This window comes from Drosophila suzukii (genome assembly GCF_043229965.1).
Source record: "Drosophila suzukii chromosome 2 unlocalized genomic scaffold, CBGP_Dsuzu_IsoJpt1.0 scf_2c, whole genome shotgun sequence".
In the NCBI taxonomy this organism is placed as follows: domain Eukaryota; kingdom Metazoa; phylum Arthropoda; class Insecta; order Diptera; family Drosophilidae; genus Drosophila; species Drosophila suzukii.
The window spans coordinates 12,304,668-12,326,515 of record NW_027255896.1 but is presented as its reverse complement, the minus strand read 5'-3'; the positions used below and the strand labels follow the sequence as shown (position 1 = coordinate 12,326,515).

At 38.9% G+C, this 21,848-nt stretch overlaps 1 protein-coding gene across 1 annotated transcript in view; it reads right to left on the bottom strand.

The window, feature by feature from the left end:
- LOC108018805 (UDP-glycosyltransferase family 50 member B3) overlaps window positions 1-17,842 on the bottom strand; it is a 450,659-nt gene extending 432,817 nt beyond the window's left edge. The window contains exon 1 of the mRNA XM_070998421.1: window positions 17,738-17,842. Coding sequence (XP_070854522.1) covers window positions 17,738-17,827 — 90 coding nt within the window. The 5' untranslated portion in view covers window positions 17,828-17,842. The remainder of the gene's footprint in view (window positions 1-17,737) is intronic.
- Window positions 17,843-21,848: the final 4,006 nt, after the last annotated feature.

Here is a 21,848-nt window from a genome sequence, read left to right as displayed (position 1 = left end):
TTTCAATCTCCCTGACATTTCTTGGTCCCTTTCCACTGACTCACTTGTCTCTACCCCTTTATCTGACCATGACTTCGTTGACGGTCTGTTAGAATTATCATTACAGCAAGTTAGCTTTATACGTAATTCACTAAACAGGCAATTAGATCTTGTATTTGTTTTAGATCCGTCTGAAGTCACTGTATCTAGAATTGACCCACTAGTTGTGCCCGAAGACCAGTATCATCCCACATTAGAACTTACAATTTGTCTTCCCGGCGTTGATACCCTCTCTCCTTCACTTTCTCCAAATAAATGTAGATGCTTTCGTAAATGTGACTTTAGTAAACTCAACAACTTGATTTCACAATATAACTGGACAAATTTATATAATTGCTTGGATATTGAAAGTGCTACGGAACTATTTTATAGTGTCCTAAACTCTTTTTTCAGTGAATGTGTTCCTGACAGTTTTCCTCCTAAGTTAGACAGGCCACCTTGGTTTACCAATCAGTTGCAAAGACTTAGAAACCTAAAAACAAACTTCTATAAAAAGTACAAAAAGTCGGGTAGGCCATCCGATTTTTCGAAATATGTGGTGGCTCGATCGGATTTTAATGTTCTTAATAGTCATTGCTATTCCATGTATTTGAACCGATGTAAATTTGAATTTTCAAAGGATCCGAGGCAATTTTATAACTTTGTCAATGCTAAGCGAAAGTCTTCAGCATTGCCATCATCCGTACGGTTAAACTCTATTGAGGCATCTACGGATCCCGAAATTGCAGATTTATTTGCTGAATTCTTCCAATCTACTTATAGTTCTGTTTCATGGTCTAATTCTAGCTACCCTAATCACTTAAACAGGGCAAATTGTATTTTTTCTCCTGTAATCACCGAGAGTTCTCTCTTAAGGGATTTAGAAACTATAACGCCAACCTATTCTCCGGGGCCAGATGGACTCCCTGGGTGTGTTCTTAAGTTTTGTGCCCGAACTATTTGTAAACCCATTCTTAAACTTTTTAATTTGTCTATCTCATCATCTGTTTTTCCTACTATCTGGAAAGATTCTTTTATTATTCCACTCCACAAAAAGGGTGCGAAGGTTAATGCTCAGAACTATAGAGGAATCTCAAAATTGTCTGCAATTCCTAAAACATTTGAACGCATTATTACCTCTCAGTTGCAACATTTGTGCTCCTCTTTAATATCGCCGTGTCAACATGGTTTTGTTAAGCGTAGATCGACCTGCTCGAATTGACATCTTTTGTACTAGATGGATTTAACAAAAAATGGCAGACGGACGTTATATATACAGATTTTAGTAAAGCCTTTGACTCTGTTAACCACTCTCTTCTTTTATTCAAATTAGATCAGCTTGGGTTTCCGAATAATCTGTTAACTTGGATTTCAAGTTATTTGAATGGTAGATCTCAGAGGGAATTATTCAAAAACGCTGTTTCCAAGATGATCAACGTGACATCTGGAGTGCCGCAGGGAAGTCATTTAGGCCCTTTCCTGTTTATTCTGCTTATAAATGATCTTCGTTCTATCGTAAATCACTCTCGTGTACTAATGTATGCTGATGATGTTAAGCTTTGTTTTTCATATAATAATATTGAATCTGGTTTCTGCTTGCAGTCAGACATAAATAGATTCCAGGAATGGTGTCAGTACAACCTTTTGAATTTAAACTATCTTAAATGCAACGTTATGACTTTTTATAGGGGTACGCCAACGTTCATGAGTTACTCTCTTCAGAACATGTCCTTGGACCGAATATACTCAGTAAACGATTTAGGTGTTCTCCTAGATCCTAAACTTAAATTTGACTCCTACATAACCTCTACTGTAAATAAATCTATGAGTGTTCTTGGGTTTATAAAGCGTTGGTCTAAAGAATTTGATGATCCACTACCAAATTATTATTTACCTCACTTGTCCGACCTAATTTAGAATACTGTTCTTCCGTTTGGAGTCCTCAGTATCAAGTGCACATTGACCGTATAGAGTCAGAAACAATTTCTTCTTTTTGCCTTACGTGGTTTGAACTGGGATCAAAACGTCAGGTTGCCTTCTTACTCGAGTAGATTGCTATTAATTAATTTGCCTACTCTAGTAAGCCGTAGAATTATGCTTGGTACTATTTTTATGAATAATCTTATCAGAGGCGATATTGATTTTGTAGATTTGGTAAGCCGCCTAAGTTTCAATGTTCCTGTTAGACTAATGCGAAACTACCATCCTATCAACTTGCCACGATGTTCATCTAATTTTAGTTAGCATGAGCCCTTTCGCGTTCTTTCTAATAATTATAACAACCTATATCATTTAATTTGTTCCTCAACTTCTATCCCTGTACTAAAAACTAAAATCTTAGCTCATTTGCTTTAATCTTGTTGATCTATGTTTGGTCCTGTCTTTATTTGTTCTATGTACCTTCCTCGCGAACCGTATTTGCCCCAAATAAAAATGGGCCCGCGCGTAACAAGCACGTGCTTGGTGTCGTTTGGGCCACTTGTTTGTACTGCTCTTAGTGCATCAACGTTCAACAATATATAGAAAAAAATATATATATTCTATATAATACAACCTGATATCCTTTTGTAAAAAATATTTAGTTTTAAATTTTAAACAGCTTTAACCCATTTTCTTTAAAGTGCAAAAAAGGATCAGGATCACTAGCCGAGTCGATCTAGCCATGTCCGTCTGTCCGTATGAACGCTGACATCTCGGAAACTATAAGAGCTTCAATACTGTGATTAGGCTTGCAGATTCCTGAGGTTCCCGCACAGCGCAAGTTTGTTTCAGCAATGTGCCACGTCCACTCTAACGCACACAAGCCGCCCAAAACTGTGGCTCCTACAGTTTTGATGCTAGAATAAAAATGTTTTATTTAACTGAAATGTATTGTTCTTATCAATACCTATCGATTGACCCAAAAAAAAAAGTGTGCCACGCCCACTTTAACGCCCACAAGCCACCCAAAAACTTCAAAAAATCGTAAATATGAACGTGGATATCGCGGATACTATCACAGATAGAGAAATGGGATCTCAGATTTAGATTACGTAGCCTTGAACACAGCGCCAATTTGTTATAATAATATTGTAATGCCCACTCTAACGCCCACAAACCGAACAAACCTGTGGCGCCCACAACTTTCATGCTAGATAAAAAATTTTAGCGGAAATGTATTGGTCTCGTCAATACTTATTAATTGATCCAAAAAAAGGTTGCCATTGCCGCCCATTGTAACGTGCATAACGGTTAAATCAGTTTACCGCCTACATAACGACATATTGAGATCACGGGTAGGTGGCGCATTTTAATCTCGCTTTGCTGCTTGCATATCTCCATTTCCCTTTGGTCCCATTATCTGAAGTCGAGGTACTCGACTATAGCGCTCTTCCTTGTTTTCATTAAAATGTTGTTAATATGTTGCCTTCCAAAACATTGGGATGTTTATTTTTTTGGATTACTAATTTTTCTTTTTATGAACGGACAGAATAACATGGCTAGATCGTCACGTTACATTTATTTTATCGATCACTGAAATCATGAGCTATACCTATAATTCAAATTGGGGAGAAAGTGTCAAACCGACGTACCTAGTTTTAATTTATTATATATATTGATGAAGCCGATATTAACATAATTCAAGTACTTTAGGATTCCACCTAAAAAGTCGCTGAACGATTTGATTTCGGAAACTGTACAATTATTTATTCATTTATTTATTTATATCCCAAATAAAAAATGTATATGTACTACTTAAAAGTAAACAAAGTTGTATTTACAATTTGAGTATAAGTTTAGGTTTGCAACTATCTTTAAGCATGCATAAATTCTTTGATCTTAGAGATAAACTGAGACTCGCTTCTGAAGGTTTTAAGAGCATAAGGTAGATTGTTCCATAGGCGAATAGCATTAATAAAGAATTGCCTTTTCAAGAATAAGTTTTTATATCTAGGGAAAATAAAGTTTTGTGTTCTTTGCGATTGAGCTGGAAGAAGTTCCTGAAACAAGTAAGACGGTTCACGAGTGAACACAATCTTTTGAAAATGAATTGATGTCTTAAGGTCAATCCACTGGCTAAGGCTAATATAATATTATTATATATTAATATTATTGACTAGGTGGGAAGTGTGGTCACTACGACGAAGATTAAACACGTAACGGACGATTGATCTTGAGTGTCGCAACGCCCAAGAATCTCAACACCGTAAGACAGGGTGGGAACCAAAATTGTTTTGGCTGAGTTGGCAAGAACGACTGAGAACTAGAAAGCTGTCTCAAAAGCCCATATGTTCTCCCAGCTGCTTTGGAAATATGTTTGCTCCATGTTAAAGAGTTATAAAAGGTGATACCCAGGTTGCCTGCAGATTCTTCATATTTGATTGGGCTATTGCCAATTATTAAGGTCGAGAGTTGCGTAGTGTCGAAGGGTTTTTTTGTAAATAACTATACACTTCCTTTTTCTTAGGTTCAGACATAGTCCATTTTCAACGGCCCAGTTATTCATTTTACACATACTAATACAATCATTAGCTTCACATAGAGGCTTACTTACATAGACTGCAGATCATCAGCGTATAAATGGACATCACCAGGGGACGGAACATTGGGTAAGTCATTAAAATAGATGGAAAACAATAAGGTCCCTAACACAGATACTTGGGGAACACCTTTAGTCACCTAGCTTGGTGCACAGAATACTATGGTTGACAGTGTCGAAGGCCTTGCTGTGATCAAGTAGAGTCAAAAACGTTACCCAATTTTTATCTAGCCTTGATCGAATGTCCTCAACTACATCAGTAATGGAACTATTACAACTCCTATTTTTTCAGAAACCAGATTGCTTCTCACTAAGCATGGAGTTTTTATCGATAAAGTTTTGTATCTGTGCCAGTATATTTTCAAAATTTTTTGACAAGAAAGGAAGTAGGGATATGGGTCTGAATTCGGCTTGACTTTTCGGAATATTGATCATTTTCGTGTACTTCCATGCGGAGGGAAAAATGGATGTGGTAATTGCTGTGTTCATAATGTGTTTAATATGGCTAAGGAGTAAAGGTTGCAAAAATTTAATAAATTTTGGGCTGTTGCCATCCAGGCCTTCAGCGTCTGACTTCACCTTAAGTAAACATTCAAGAACATCACATTGCCTAACACAGATAAAACTAAATCTATTATCACAGTCTGGTTAGGCATTCAGGTACTTGTTACATGTAGCTTCAGGTACATCAAATCGCACAAACTTCCTGTTCAGATAGTTTACGTCCACTTGGTGTTGGAACAGCTGCTTGCTTGTACCAATTCCAATATTTTTAATAGAAAAAATTTTGTAATTTGGACCCATAAAATTCATACTTTGCAGATCTGATGATCTGCCGAACATTATCACGCGCCCGAGTGTATTGCACTCTTAAACAAGGAAGAACGCTGTAGTCGAGTACCTCGACTGTCAGATACCCGTTACTCAGCTAAAGGGATAGAAGGGAAATGGGGATATGCAAGCAGCAATGCGAGACTAAAATGCGTCACCTATATATGGTTATGTGGGCGGTAGATAGATTTAAGCGTTAGAGTGGGCGTGGCAAACTTTTTTTGGGTCAATCGATAGGTATTGACGAGACTAATAGGTTTTAGCTAAAATTTTTTTCTAGCATGAAAATTGTGGGCGCCACAAGCTTGGGTGGTTTGTGGGCGTTAAAGTGGGCGTGAAAAACTTTTTTTAGGGTCAATCGATAGGTATTGACAAGACTAATACATTTAAGTTAATTTTTTATCTAGCATAGAAATTGTGGGCGTCACAGGTTTGGGCGGCTTGTGGGCGTACGAGTGGGCGTGGCATATTCGCGTAACAAACTACGTAACTCAAGGCTACGGAATTTAAACCTAAAATCCCAATTCTCTGTTTCCGAGATATCTCCGTTTATACCTACGATTTTTTGAAGTTTGTGGGCGTAAAAGTGGGCAGGGCAAACTATCTTTTGGGTCAATCGTTAGGTATTGATGAGAACAATACATTTACATGCAGCGTGGCACGCTGCTGAATCAAACTTGCGCTGCGTAAGAAGCTTAGGAATCTGCATGCCAAATCTTAATAGGCTAGCTCCTATAGTTTCCGAGATCTTAACGTTCATCCGGACGGACGGACAGACGGACAGACGGACATGGCTATATCGACTCGGCTAGTAAACCTGATCAAGAATATATATACTTTACGGGATCGGAAACGCTTTCTTCTGCCTGTTACATATTTTCCGACGAAGCGGTTTTATATCGCTTCCACTTATTGTAGGATGCGTCATGGATCGCTATATTTGTTTTAATGTTATGGTTAAGCCAAGGATTTTGGTTTGGATGGATATTTTTTTTCCTTATAAACACACATTTGTTATATAGGTAATCAATGTTGCTGTTAATAATATTCAATTTATGCTCGATATTGAGAGACATATCTATGGACGTCCAATCACAATTGTTATATTCTACTTCCAGTTCAGTGTAGTTAAAATTTTTATAATCCCTAAACTCGAAAGTGTCAGAATTATAAGCCAAGGTCAAATCATACGTCAGAAAGATGAGGTCACTGGTACAGAGACTTGGTCATACAATAAAATCTTACTAGGGACATTAACAAAGAAAAGGTCAAGAAGAGTATCATAGGTAGTGGTAAAATGTGTCGGAGTATGTACAAAAATAAAAGCAGATGTTTTTTCCTTAAGATATTGCTATTCAGGTCGCCAGTAATAATAACATCAGTATAGTCAACTAATATTTTACGCTGAACATTTATCAAGAAAGCGCATTCAATATTACGATTCGGCCGGTAAATGCATCCACTTGAAAGTTCTATAAATAAATATTCAATTTTGCTATCGATTGGGTGCTTACACTTAACGGTAGAATTCAATTTTTGTTCACATAAATACCACCAGCATGACTAAAACGATCTGCACGATAAACAACATAATCATCAGACAAATCACTAAAATCGGGCAGGGACCAAGTTTCAGACACGCAAATTACATGAACATTAGACTGAACAAACGAGTACCTAAACCTTACAATTTCCTTCATTGGACTCTCTGCATTAATATGGACGACCTTAATACCCTTTTTATGCTTAACTAAAATTCTAATTAAACTCGCAGCTATGGAACTACCTATTTCAGTCTGGTCGAACATGTAGAGGACCTACTGGGAAATGCGCTTTAATGAAAATGAGGAATTCAAGAGACAAAGAGATGTTGCAAACTTTTAACAATTAACAATAATTAAAGATGAAGACATAAAGACTATAGATATATATATAAATAAATATAAAGATACAATTTTAGGTGGGAATGCTCTCAGATGAAGCAGCTGAAGTTGTAGCCGATGTAGATAATGTAGAGAGGGGAAGAGCGGATTGTTTTTGTACGCCCAGATCATGAGAGAGCGCTGAAAACTCATCCATGCGCTCGATGCGGTACAACATATTGTCACCGAAACGGACATGCACAAGGCCTCTGCGAGTGAAGACGGCTGGCAAAATTATAAGCTCAATGGCCTCTTTACAAATTATATAAGGCTCTCTTAAAAGCTGCTCATTAATGTAGAGAGCGGCTTGTGAGTCGCATGCTATCAGCTGTAAGCTAAGTTGTTGTTTAGCCGTAACATAATAACCACCGTGTCCACTGAAGATCTTTGTGTTTTTCTGGCCCGGTAAATTTCGGCGGCGGAGTGAGCAGCAGCGAAAAGCAGAGTTTGTGGTAGAGTGTCTTCAGATTTTCACCATCTAAAAATGGGACTCCGTGCATGCGTAATTCGCAGGCCTGAGTTGCCATTTGCTGAGATGAAAGTTTGGCTTCTTACTCGCCCGCACTCTCCTTCAAAGCGTTCGCAGATCTAATGCTCCAGATTGTTGACACGCTCGTTCAGCTTATCCCTGTCGGATCGTATCACGGCCACCTGAGCCTCCACGCTCGCGACCCGCTCTCCCACCAGCTTCAGATCAGCTGCGATTCCATCCAAACGAGTCAAGAGGACACCGAGAAAACGAAGTTCCGCGTCTTGGACCAGGTCAGTGAGTTTTGGGTATGCTTTTGGAGGCGCAAGTTGAGCATCTCTAGCAGCTGAGAGGACGGCGCATCGGACACACGCTCGTTGGTGATCCCGTTGAAGTGGTTGTTGTTGCTGCGCAGACGCTTGGTAGATGGAGCCAAAGTCACAGACATGATTACTGCGTGTTAGAATAAATATTTTAATTAAAGAATATTGCCCTCGTCAATACCTACTACACTTTGCCACGGCACTATTTTGCCCAAAAACTGACCAAAGCCGTCTGTATGAACGCTACGATCTCGAAAAATAGAATCTAGGAAGTTGGCAGCAGGGTGCCAGGGTTTAATCGCAATTTAAACTATTTAATAATTTAGCTGTCTGAAAAAACTTACATTTTTATTTGTCCGCCGGCGGGATCGAACCCGAGTCTCCCGAGTAAGAACTGAGCACACTACGGACCAATGTCGCATTTAAATTACGTTCGGCAAACTGAGCATTGTTATATAGTTAGTTTTGGACGAAGACTGTTAAGTCATTAAGTTTTTTTATCGACGATCCTTAATTAACTCCAAATAATTAAGCCGAGATTAAAAAAAAACGTTATAATAATATTTATTGCATTCAAATGAAATGCAATATTTCACGAGCTCCAGGTGCACGGCTCTGGTAGCAAAACAAATGAAGACAATAAAGGCACATTTTACGCATATACGCCACTCCAAAGACTTGACTCTTTGTTTCAGGAGATCAGCCATAATGTGCTCTAGTAACCGAGGATTGGACCGGAAACATTTGTGCACCGTTTTCCTCCCCCCAATCGGCCAATGTTCGGATCGAATGATATCTGAAAGAGCGCGAGGTCACGTTTATGATATTGCTTATGGAAACCGACAATTATCGCTACAGTTACTGGATGGCTTCTAGGCAGTATAATTGGATGACGACTATCAAAATCCATCGGCGAATTCTTCAGACGCCAGTCTCCAAGCAGAAAACCAAACTTGTCCATGAATAAAGAGCATGATTCAAGTACGTTAGACGACGATATCTCCTTTCTATTCTGAAGCGACCAAAAGATGCACACGCTGCACCAATCTCAACAACCGTTGGGTTCCAGACTTAATGTCGCCCCTGTGGCGTATTCGATGACAAAACAAACTTGTGCAACTCCCACTGCAGTGCTGAGAACGAATTAGCGTACTTGGAACCAGCTATTACGTCTAGGTACGGAGGCTAAACAATCAGAACTCTTGCACGCAGTTCCAGAGTCAGCTTTTCAACTCGGACCGCAGCCGGCAGCTCATCTTGAGGTCCAAGGAGAAAAAGAAGGACCATGTGCCCACAGATCATTATCGATCAAACCATTGGAAACGGGACAGGATGTCCGCCGGGTTCAACGACGTGGGGACATACCCCACGATCCTGGATCGTCGAAAATCGATTGGCGACGACAACATTAACCGGGCGGGCTTTTCTTGAATCCAGGACAGCGCCACAGCAGAATCGCACCAGCAAAAATACTTCCCAACGTACACCTTCAGATCCGCTACATCTGACATAAGAGACGCCAGCAATTCAGCTCCTAATAATTCCCGCTTCGGTACCGTAAAAGTCTTCGGAGGCGACACTCGAGACTTCGAGCAAAGCAAAAGTGACTTCCGGATCCTGTACCTCTTAACACGACATGAACACACGCACCATAAGCCTTGATTCTAGCGTCACAGAATCCATTAATCTCCGCTGCGGAAGGTGACGATAGTGACCATCTAGGAAATTCCGCCCGCTGCGTCACAGCAAAGCTGTAAATCTTCTTCCACTCAGGCTGAAGAGCTTAAGGAAGACTCTTATCCCAGGACAACTTCTCACGGCACATCTTCTGCTGATCTCCGAAATGCCCAATACCTCAAGTGGATGGCCTCGAAGGCATCGTACATGGCGACTTACTGGCCAGATGCTGAAGATAAGCTAGGTCCGCTGATTTCGGCTTACGACCAACTAAGGCAATAAGAACTTAATAAATATAAAAGCTTATTAAGCTTTATTTGCAAAGCCAGGTGGCGGCTGCTTACTGACCCGACACAGACAAGCATATGTGAATTATACTTGTAGAATTCTGTACCATTCACGATTTAGGTATCAATTTGAGTACCTTGTAAGTTCGTAGTAAAAATCTTTAACACAACAATTGCGTAAATGTCGAATTCGCATATGTGTAACTTAATACCTGCATTTTACAGTTTGACATGGTTCTCATCAAAAACATTAAAAAAAAGGAATAAAAAACTTCAGTAAAAAAAGTAAAAGCGTGGCACTAGGACTCGAATCTGCGTCGATTTATAACCAAACGCTACGGATAGAGCAGCCCGGCCGTTTAAAAGTTCTGAAATTGAATATTTCGGTACGACAAACCATGCAAAAACAAATATTTATATTTTTAGAAAATAATTATATGTTTTTGGATCACTGTGGACGGCAGTCCAAGTGGTAACGAAGCGCATCAGGAGGGTGTGCGAAAGCGACTACTATATATACACGAAGAAATGAAAATCTATTGTAATCATCCGATTGTTTCGAGTGATACATCAATCGAAAGGTATTGCAAAAACTAAAAGGATTGCATACCAAGATTTAAAAAAATTAATTAGTTTGGGAGAAAGAGCGGTGAAAGTGAAACATGTAAATTTAGAAAAGTTGATCTGTTGGGGACCCCACGCTTTTAAACTACATGTACTTCCACTTGAAATATGCGTCGAATGACACCTCAACTGTCCAAATGGGATGCTCCGTTCAAAAGCAATACGCAAAACAAGATTTTGTTTGTTAGCTTGTCAGTTTGTCCCAAAACGTTACTTTAGAGTCCTGAAAATTCTAGACGATGTTAAACAGCTCAATAATAGAAACATTAGTTCTACCAGTTATGAAAAGTCTAGCTAGTTTGGCGAGAAAACAGCTATAAATTGCTAAATGTTAAACGTCCATAGCCTGTGAACTCCCTTCAGTTCTGCAGTAGGGACGCGGTGACATGACTCAAGGCAAAAAGCTTTTTACACCCGTTACTCGTAGAGTAAAAGGGTATACTAGATTCGTCGGAAAGTATGTAACAGGCAGAAGGAAGCGTTTCTGACCCCGTAAAGTATACATATTCTTGATCAGGATCACTAGGCGAGTCGATCTAGCCATGTCCGTCTGTCCGTCTGTCTGTCCGGATGAACGCTGAGATCTCGGAAACTATAAGAGCAAAGCTATTGAGATTTGGCGTGCAGATTCCTGAGATTCTTACGCAGCGCAAGTTTGTTTCAGCAGAGTGCCACGCCCACTCTGACGTCCACAAACCGCCCAAAACTGAGGCTCCTACAGTTTTGATGCTAGAATGAAAATTTTAACTGAAATGTATTGTTCTTATCAATACCTATCAATTGCCCGCAAAAAAAAATTTGCCACGCCCACTCTAACGCCCATAACGCTTAAATCTGTATACCGCCGGTAGGTGGCGCATTTTAATCTCGCTTTGCTGCTTGCATATCTCCATTTAGCTGAGTAACGGGTATCTGATAGTCGAGGTACTCGACTATAGCGTTCTCCCTTGTTTTATGTTGTTTTCTTGAATGCTGAACCTTAACGGAGAATATGCGCCATTGATCACGACAATCCTTTGGTAAATCAATTTTTTACAGATTTTTAAACGTATATACCCAAGTTCAGTTTTCGGGAGCAGCGGCTGTTAAACATTATTTTACATTTTCAGTGTTGGGGATCGTAAGAATTTGGTGCAAGTTGTTATGCATAACGTCAGTTTCCTTGCTAAAAATATATGAAAATGATTTCCTCTTAACTGCAATCGCATACTTCTTAGCTTGCCCAGCACTAATAGAAAGGAAACTGACTTATCACAACTCAAATTAGAAAATAAAAAAAAAATTGGTACCATAAAAAAAATTTTAAGTGCCCTTTTCTTAATCAGGGAAATGTATCTTACCAGAAAACAAAGGTTTCCTAAAAGGCGTATTTCATCAATTTTTATACCCGTTACTCGTAGAGTAAAAGGGTATACTAGATTCGTCGGAAAGTATGTAACAGGCAGAACGAAGCGTTTCCGACCCCATAAAGTAAATATATTCTTGATCAGGACCACTAGCCGAGTCGATCTAGCCATGTCCATCTGTCCGTCTGTCCGTCTGTCTGTCCGGATGAACGCTGAGATCTCGGAAACTATGAGAGCTAGGCTATTGAGATTTGGCGTGAAGACTCCTGAGCTTCTTACGCAGCGCAAGTTTGTTTCAGTAGACTGCCACGCCCACTCTAACGCCCACAAACCGCCCAAAACTGTAACTCCTACAGTTTTGATGCTAGTTAGAAAATTTTAACTGAAATGTATTGTTCTCAACAATACCTATCGATTGACCTAAAAAAAAGTTTGCCACGCCCACTTAAACGCCCACAAACCGCGAAAACCTGTGACGCCCACAATTTGCATGCTAGATAAAAAATTTTAACTGAAATGTATTGGTCGTCAGTACCTATCGATTGATCCAAAAACAAATTTGCCACGCCCACTCTAACGCCCATAACGCTTAAATCTGTCTACCGCCGGTAGGTGGCGCATTTTAATCTCGCTTTGCTGCTTGCATATATCCATTTCCCTTTGAGTAACGGGTATCTGATAGTCGAGGTACTCGACTATAGCGTTCTTCCTTGTTTTTTGTAAACTGGTGTAATCTGCCTGCACTCGGCGCTGTCAGAGACAAATTTCGGCCGACCCGTTATTTCTTTTGCGTCTCTCTGTTATGTTCGGCTATTGACTAACATTTCGGCGGAAAAATTTTCGTGGAGCAGCGACATGTGAATGCCCTAATATTTTAGGAGCATTATTATACATCGAAAAAAAAACAACTAATTTTGTTTTATAAAACTAAACTATTTGATTATAGTAAAATTAAGTGAGTGGAATTTACTAATAATGTAATGTTTACTTATCATACATTTTTATTACAATATAATTTTTTAGAAATTTAGTCCGTTAAAATTGATTTCAATATTTAAAACATTTTAGTATTAGCATTTAAAAAAAATGTTTACTCAAGAAGTAAAAATTATATAGCCGCATATTTTTCGGTTTAGAAAGGGTATAGGTGGAGTGGCACGCGCCAACAGCGAAGAGAAAACAAAAGAAATCAAGTAAAGGTAGTAGAGTAGAAGACTTGGTGCATTCTGTTTGAGTGAGCAGCAGAGTTACTTTAATCGTTTCTTTAAGTTAATATAATAAAGTCAGGTAAGTGCTACATTACGTTTAAGATGTTGTGCATTGATCTTAGTTTAAAGTACGTAAATTTTGAAGGTATTCAATGGGTTCCGTTAGCCGAAAATGGATGATGAAATGTTTTGTGCAAAAAAAATCCCGCAAAGGGTTTATACACAGCTCTAAAAGGTAAATATCACTGTGGACGGCAGTACACGTAGTGGCGAAGCGCGCAAGAATTGAAAATCTGCCATTGTGGTCCGATCGTAATGGGTGATACATCAATCAAAAGGTATCGCAAAAACTAAGAAGATTGCATACCAAGACTTTCGAAATAAATTTGTTTGGGAGAAAAGGCGGTGAAAGTGTAAAAGTAAAAATTTGTACAATTGGAGCTGCTGGATACGGTGGGGATAAAAGCCCCAAGCTGTTTGGCTAGTTTTATTCTTACTGAGAATATGCGTCGAATGACACGTCATTTGTTGAAATCCGATGTTCCGGATAGTTTAGCGGAAAATCCAAAAAAAAAGCAAGCTTTAAAATGCTTAACTACTAATGCAACAGAAACGTGCTATATACCTCTAAAAAGATAATTTAATTTGCTAAATACTCCTTATATAGTAAAATTGTATGAATATAATAGATTTAGAGTTATGATAAAAAGTTATTTTTTAAAACCACTTTTTGACTATTTTCTCAAAATTGAGTCGAACGATTTCTTTTTAAATTTTATATCTTGTAGCCCTTGAGATTCCTCAATTTTTGATGTATAACACTTTTTACACTAAAAATTACGGTTTGGAACATATTAAGCGATAAAAAGTGCAACTCGTTTCAGCTCCGTATACGTAATATTTCATACTTATTGGAATAAACAAGAAAAAAAACAATTTAATGAACAATATTCTTATTAGATTTTTTCAAACGGAAAATCTGTTATGGTTTTAGGGTCCTTTACTTGCATGAAGCTAATCGAAATAGGAAACTTGACCTATTTGTTCTACCACTTTGGAAAAACCCGCTAGTTCGGCGGAATATAAGAAACGACAGGTTTCTCTTGAAATCTGAAACTATACAGCCCTTGAGATTCCAAGCTTGTGCTATTAAAATGGGTAATTGAAGCGATAAAACTTGTTATTAAAAAGTTTAATATTCAAGGGGACGACTCCTAGTCATGGTATTGGGGTACTTAAACTCTTGTGCAAAAAAAAACTTCTGATATCAAACAAAAACACCTCTTAGCGAGGTAAAAAGTAGTGGCGAACGCGCCCTTAACAAAAATTTCTGATATCAACAATTGTGACGAAAAATGATATTACATTCGATAAAATAAATAAACTATATTAAATTTATGTATTCTGCACGCTACAACAGAAAATTTACGTGTAGGTAAATAAATATTTATTGTTGCGGGCCGAAATCATAAATTAAATATGAGCCGTGGAAACTTAAGATGATGTTGAACAGCTTAATAGAAGGATCTTTACTTCTACCACTTTTGGAAAAACTATCTAGTTTGGTGAGAAAACAGCTATAAATACCTAAATTGTGTACACCCGTAACTTGTGAACTACTAAAGATACAGGCTTGTGCTGTACGTTGTTAGAAAGGTATATTGAAATACTTTGACGCATTTCTAACATGATTTGTCTAAACACCACCGTTTACAAATTATGGGCAAACGTTTTTTGAAAGTTCAAATTATTTTCTGATTCCTCAAAAACGGCTCTAGCGATTTCAAATTAAATTTTAAGGTGCATAGCTCTTGAAATTCTTCACCTTTTGACATGCGACCCATTGTTGTAAAAAGTCTCGTTTTAAAGTTAATAATCAACTAAAATGGACACATTTCAGATTATCGAACACTGCCTGCCCATTGACCTTTTTTGTGCGTATCCAAACTTTATTTGAAGGTTCTGGAAATTTAAGACGATGTTAAAAAGCTTACATTAATAATCGTTAGTTTTACCACTTTTGGAAAAACTTGTAAGTTTGGCAGAAAACAGTTATAAGTAGCAATATTTAGTACACCCGTAACTTGTAAACTACAATACTAAAGCTGCAGGCTTGTGCTGTATTTCGATAAAATGAACGTCTTTTCGGAACGTCTTTTATTCCTTCTCTGCGTTAAAACCTTCTGACGAAAACTAAGTATTCACTCTTTTCAAACAATTGTTTACACTGTGAAAAAATCTTTAAGTGTGCGATACACAGAATTGCCTGCGAAATCCCAACCTTTGCAGCGGAACAAAAGTAAAAACACTTTTTAATTAATTTTTAATTTGATCAGAAGTTCATGGTATTGAGGTGTATGAAAACTAACATGACTGTGGACGGCAGTCTACTTTGTGACGAAGCCCACTGCATCACTGCTGTGATGGTCCGATCACAACTAGTGGTACAACAATCAAAAGATATTGCAAAACCTAAAAGGATTTCATACAAAGTTCTGATATCAATTTTTGGGACGAAAATGTGTTATAAGATCTAATAAATCAATACAATTTCTTAATTTGTTTACATTCGGCACGCTGTTTTTTAATTTCCTTGGGTTTGGCTGTACTATTTTGATGAATGATTGTTTGATTAGAGTTACTTTAGGATTAAAGTTATCACTTTTAGAAAGGGTAATGCAAAACCATTTTATTCATTCGTTAGGCATTCTATTTTTCACGAAATTCTAGATATAAGGAACTATTTTCTCGTTTGTTTTGGGCGACTCTAGTTCCATTCCTATATTTAACGCTTTCTTAATTTAAGGAAAATTTCCTTGTCCTTAGATCGAATTATTTTGTATTTAGAAAAACGAAAATTTAATGGCGATCTTGGGAACATCGCTCTATAACTTGGAAACTGTAGGTTATGTCACATAAGTTTTTATGCTTCTTTTACTCAGGAGGACCCAATTAGTATGGAAAATTTTAGATTGCTTGTGAAAATTTCAAAAGGTTCAATGTTGCTACCTGTGTAATCGAAACAAAATCCTATTTACACTTTCACGAAATTATTAAACATTTGGGAGCCAGACAGCTTTTTAGCGTTTTGGGCGTTTGTGAGGGTAAGAGTCGTTCAACTTCGTTGTAATAAACTTAAACTCTGCAGAAATCTCTACTTTCTACCATTAATTTGGGCGGCAGACAACTTTAAGCGTTTTGGTAAAAAAACATGCGTTGCGCAGAAATTTCTACATTCTACCTTTTATACGTTCCGAGATCTCACAAAAAATTTTGGAAAAAACATTAAAAACTCGCATTTCACCTATTTCTTTTATATGTTAAGCGACAATAATAAAAATATTATACAAAACATGAAAATTCATACCATTCTTTTTCAAAAGTTTTACTTATAAGAAAAAAAGATTATTCAAATAAAAAGTCGGGTATTGAGATCCACTCTGGCGTTTGATTAAATAAACATATTTTTATACCCTTGCAGAGGGTTTGCAACGCAGTGAAGGATCTTGATCAGCATGACTAGACGAGTCGATCTAGCCATGTCCGTCTGTCCGCCCGTTTCTACACAAACTAGTCTCTCAGTTTTAAGGCTACCGGGCTAAAACTTTCCCAAAAGTCAGGTAGTAGGTAGCATATAAGACGGAACCGGCCGGATCGGACCACTATATCTTATAGCTCCCATAGGAATAATCGGAAAAAAAATTTTAAAAAATTATATCTTGGTGTTTTTTAACATATAACCTCCTAAGCTTGAAAGTAACATTTTTTAATTAGTTCTAAAATTCGAATTTAATTTTATCAAAATCGGATGACTATATCATATAGCTGCCATAGGAACGATCGGAAAATTGGTGGGAAAATAATATGAAACAAATTATAGCTACGGTCTTTTTTGACATGTTATCTTATACTATTGGGAATATAATTTTTTGTGTTTTTAAATTTAATAATTATAACTGCAAGGGTATACAAACTTCGGCTTGCCGAAGTTAATTTCCTTTCTTGATTATTTTGCAGGAGGACAAAGAGGAAATTGTAGATGATGAAGTTATTGAGAAAATACTTAACGCCATGGATGCCTGCTTGCTTATATGTAACATTTATTCTACAGTTAGCGACTTAAAATTTTTGCAAGAGGATAATATATCACACATCATAAGATGTACACAATTTCAACTACGTGAAACAATATTTCCTCTCAATTTACACTGTAAAAAGTATGAAAAAAAAAAATTGGCGGAAAAAAAATAAGTCACTTCAAGCTCACAATAGAAGTCTTCAGCTATTTTACTCAAAAACTGAAGAGCTTCTAAAGGTGTTTGTAGAACTTTTTGACAAGTGTGTCTTTGTTGATACAAAAGTTCTACCATTGTCAACGTTGGCTACTGAGCCATTTTTCTTTGACAACATTAAAACGCTGCAGACCTGTTTCTGACTTCTTTACTAGAACTATATTCTTAAGCTTTAGCACTTAATGGTAAGAGGTCTTTAAGTTCGGACAGTCAGCGCTCACATATATTTTCCGCAAAACACTTGTATACCCGGTATTACCAAAGGGTATTATGATTTCAGTCCGAAGTTTGGATATATTCCTGATCAGCATCACTAGACGAGTCGATCTAGCCTTGTCCGTCTGTCCATCTGCCCGTCTGACCGTTACTACGCCAACTAGTCTCTCAGTCTTCTTTGTTTCTGTCTGATAAATTTTAAGTTCCCGTTCCCATACAAACCAAACAAGCAAAACAAGTTTAATTTTATTTGTCATAACTTTCTATTGTTACGCCGATAGCAGAATTGTGCCTGAAATTTGAATTTCAGAATAGACCAACGTAAGGATGTTCATGTTTAATTTTTGTATGTACGAAATATCGGAAATATTGGTAAAACTATTTAACTATATAACTATTCCTATGTCAGCTATATGAAGAAATCGCCCGATTTGATTTAAATTTTATTCGAATTCTGAAATATTAAAAAATGATATTTCCAAGTAAATATGTCAAAAAACGCCGAAGTTATAATTTTATATATTTAAAATAATTTATTTTTATCATTCCTATGGGAACTATAGCATATAGTTCACCGATCCGGCTTGTTCTGACTTATATACTACCTGCAATAGAAATAAGACTTTTTGAAAGATTTCATCATGATAGCTTTAAAACTGGGAGACTAGTTTGCGTAGCAACGGACAGACAATGGCTAGATCGAATCAACTAGTGATGCTGAACAAGAATATAAATATATAATATAACTCCTGACTTTATCCGATCATTTCTATGGCAGCTATATGATGAAGTCGTCCGATTTGATTTAAATTTTAATTAATATTCTGAAATATATTGTATTCACAAGAGTCAGTCACAATTGTACTCTCCTTGAGATCAGCAGTGTCTTCTATCAGACAATTAAACTAAACAACAACAAACTACAAATATTACGGTACAGTGCAAGTGCAAGCAAGGCCAGCGCGCTAGTCAACCTATGTTCCATCATAGAGTAATGAACTATATAGAGGCGCCAATTGCTCTGCCGCTCTCTTTAGATAATGAGGCTATGATCGATCCTCTTTTTGACAAGTTCGATCGAACTTGTAATTCCTTCCCACCTCATTCTGCTCCGCTCTTGCTCACTGTTTTGTTTTTGTTTTTAATCGAAATCCCTATTGCTGTTGCTTCGCACCTAAGTTAGCTTCAAACTTGGCCTTGAATTGGCTCTTAGCAGAGGTTGGGCAGAGGTTCGGGCAGAGCAATTGAAACCTCTATATAGATTCTTACTCTATGGTTCCATAAAAAAACGACGGCAAGATGGGGGACCCCCCGATCGAGGTCCCCTCTAGACCCCTCTAAAAATATAAAATTATTAAAACACGAAAGAAAGTTAGCTTCGGCAAGCCGAAGCTTGTATACCCTTGCAGCTATAATTATTAAATTTAAATATACAAAAAATTATATTCCCAATAGTATAAGATAATACGTCAAAAAACAGCGAAGCTATAATTTGTTTCATATTATTTTCCCACCAATTTTCCGATCGTTCCTATGGCAGCTATATCATATAGTCGTCCGATTTTGATAAGATTAAATTCGAAATTTGGAACTTATTAAAAAATGACCGATCCGGCTGGTTCCGACTTATATACTACCTGCAAATGAAAGAAGACTTTTGACAAAGTTTCAGCCCGATTGCTTTAAAGCTGAGAGACTAGTTTGAGAAGAAACGGACGGACAGGCGGACGTCTAGTGATGTGATCAAGAATATTGTGAGGAGTTGAATAACTCCCCACAAATAGAAACAGCAGCAGATGGCCGGCCGCTTGCCAGATACGCGGCGAATTCGCGTAGTAACGGCGCGGCGAGGAGAGCGAGAGAGTTTGGAGACCAATGAAGGAGAGCGAGAGAGTTTGGAGACCAACAAAGGAGAGCGAGAGAGTTTGGAGACCAATGAAGGAGAGCGAGAGAGTTTGGAGACCAAGGATGGAGATCGAGAGAGAGTGGAGACTTCGCGGGCAAGGCAAGAGTGCCGTGTGCAAAAGCGGGTAACGGAACTCCACCGGACTTTGGACTCTCCCGTGAACTTTGGACCGGGAGAGGAAGTGCCACATCTCGGCGGTGGAGTGGTTCCCGGAGGCCCTATATAAGGCCGCAGAGCGCTGGCAGCTGGATCAGTCGATCACAAGGAGTCAAACCGTCAAGATCACTCAGATACCAAAGTGAACAATCAAACAACCAGATAATCTACAAGGGAGCAGCAGCAAGTCGAGTCGCCAGAGAAGCAGCGCCGTGGGAGCCTACAAGGAGCGAGATTGCTACGTCGAGACGCTCGGGATTGGGATACCAGGAATCTCCGAATTGAGACGCAGGTAGCTGAGATCCAGGGGGCATCACACGGCTAGGTCAAGGCGGTCGGTTAACCCTGTCCACAAAGTCCTGGCGTTACGCCTGGAGAGAGTATAACAAGCCAGAAGGGAGAGCGGTCGATCGGTAAGGTCTCGAGTGGAATTGTCCAGGAGAGCCCTACGGATTCGACTTGCGAGGTCCCGGAGCGGCGTGCCCGAGCCACGAGTATAACAAGCCAGAAGGGAGAGCGGTCGATCGGTACGGTCTCGAGTGGAATTATCCAGGAGAGCCCTACGGATTCGACTTGCGAGGTCCCGGAGCGGCGTGCCCGAACCCCGAGTACCAAAAGCCACACGGAAACGTCCCGGACAAAAGGCAAAAGGGTGAGGCTAGGGTGGAACGTTCGTTTACACTAGGCGTGGAAGCGAAGTAAGGCGCGAGGCAGCTTCCTGGCGTTACGCCTTGACTGTCTGCGCGGGCTGAGCAGAAACCCCAGTAGGACCATCCGGGACAGAGCAAGGGACAGGCGGCGGTGTGTCGAAAGGAGCGATCCTGGAGAGCGCAGCTTCTGTTCACCCTAGTCTGAGAACGGTGACGCTTCCCTAAGCCCGTACGGCCGATACCCCTCGCCATTCCGAGTCGTTACCAGCCGTCACCAAGTCACGCGTGAGAAGTGAACAGCGAGCGAGCGTCTTCAGAGAGCTGCGAGGATCTTCAGGGAGCGGCGAGGATCTTCAGGGAGCTGCGAGTATCTTCAGGGAGCTACAGGACTGGAGCACCGAGTCACCAAGGCGAGAGGTCGTCGAGTCATACAGGACCGTCGGAAGCAACGAAGGTCACAAGCAACGAGTCAAGGCCAACCAAGCGACTAAGACACTTGTAATAATATACCCGCAATAAAACCCAATACGAACCCGTGAATTCTGTGCCTTCTCACTGAGCTACTGGGCGGTCACGTTAATATAAATTTGGTGGGACGAACACACAATATACTGAGCTAGCCGCACGAATCTCGTAGCGAGCAGACACTAAAAATCAGTTCGTTACAATATATATACTTCTGACTGAAATCAATATAAAAATATTGCAATGGAATATTAATGAAATAGAATTAATTACCTATAGTTACAAACACTTACTAGGAAACTTACCCCCACACATAATTACCCACATATTCAACACAATATCCCTCCCCATACCCATAATCTTCTCAATATACTGCAGCAACTATACAAACGTATTTGGCGGAACAACCATTCTAGTTCAGAAATCTATACCTTACACACAGCACCAACTGAACTTTGAGCTTAAAGCAATAGGCTTAATGATAAATTCCAAATCTAAACTTACACTAATATCAATCTATGTATATATCTCCCCACAAACAATTTTGCATAAACGACCTCAAAAACGTTCTTACCCGAAACAATCTTCCCACAGTCGTCTTTCAACAGTTGGCACCATTACTGGGGATCCCACAGAGCCAAATTTATTGGCAACATTGTGGCTAAATTTATAGACCGCTTAGACTGTATCCTCCTCAATGACATGTCTAAAATCAACTTCTCCACTCACAACACACTCACACACATAGACCTCTCTCTCGCTAATGCCGACATAGCCCCAGAATTAACATGGAAAGTGATTTACGACCTTCATGTTAGTGATCTCTTCTCCATCTTTGATTCCCAAAAACCTTCTCACCTTTTTAGCCAAACCAACATTTAACCTTAAGAAAGCAGACTGGCAACTTTTCTTAGCACTTATTAACAAATCCCTCATCCA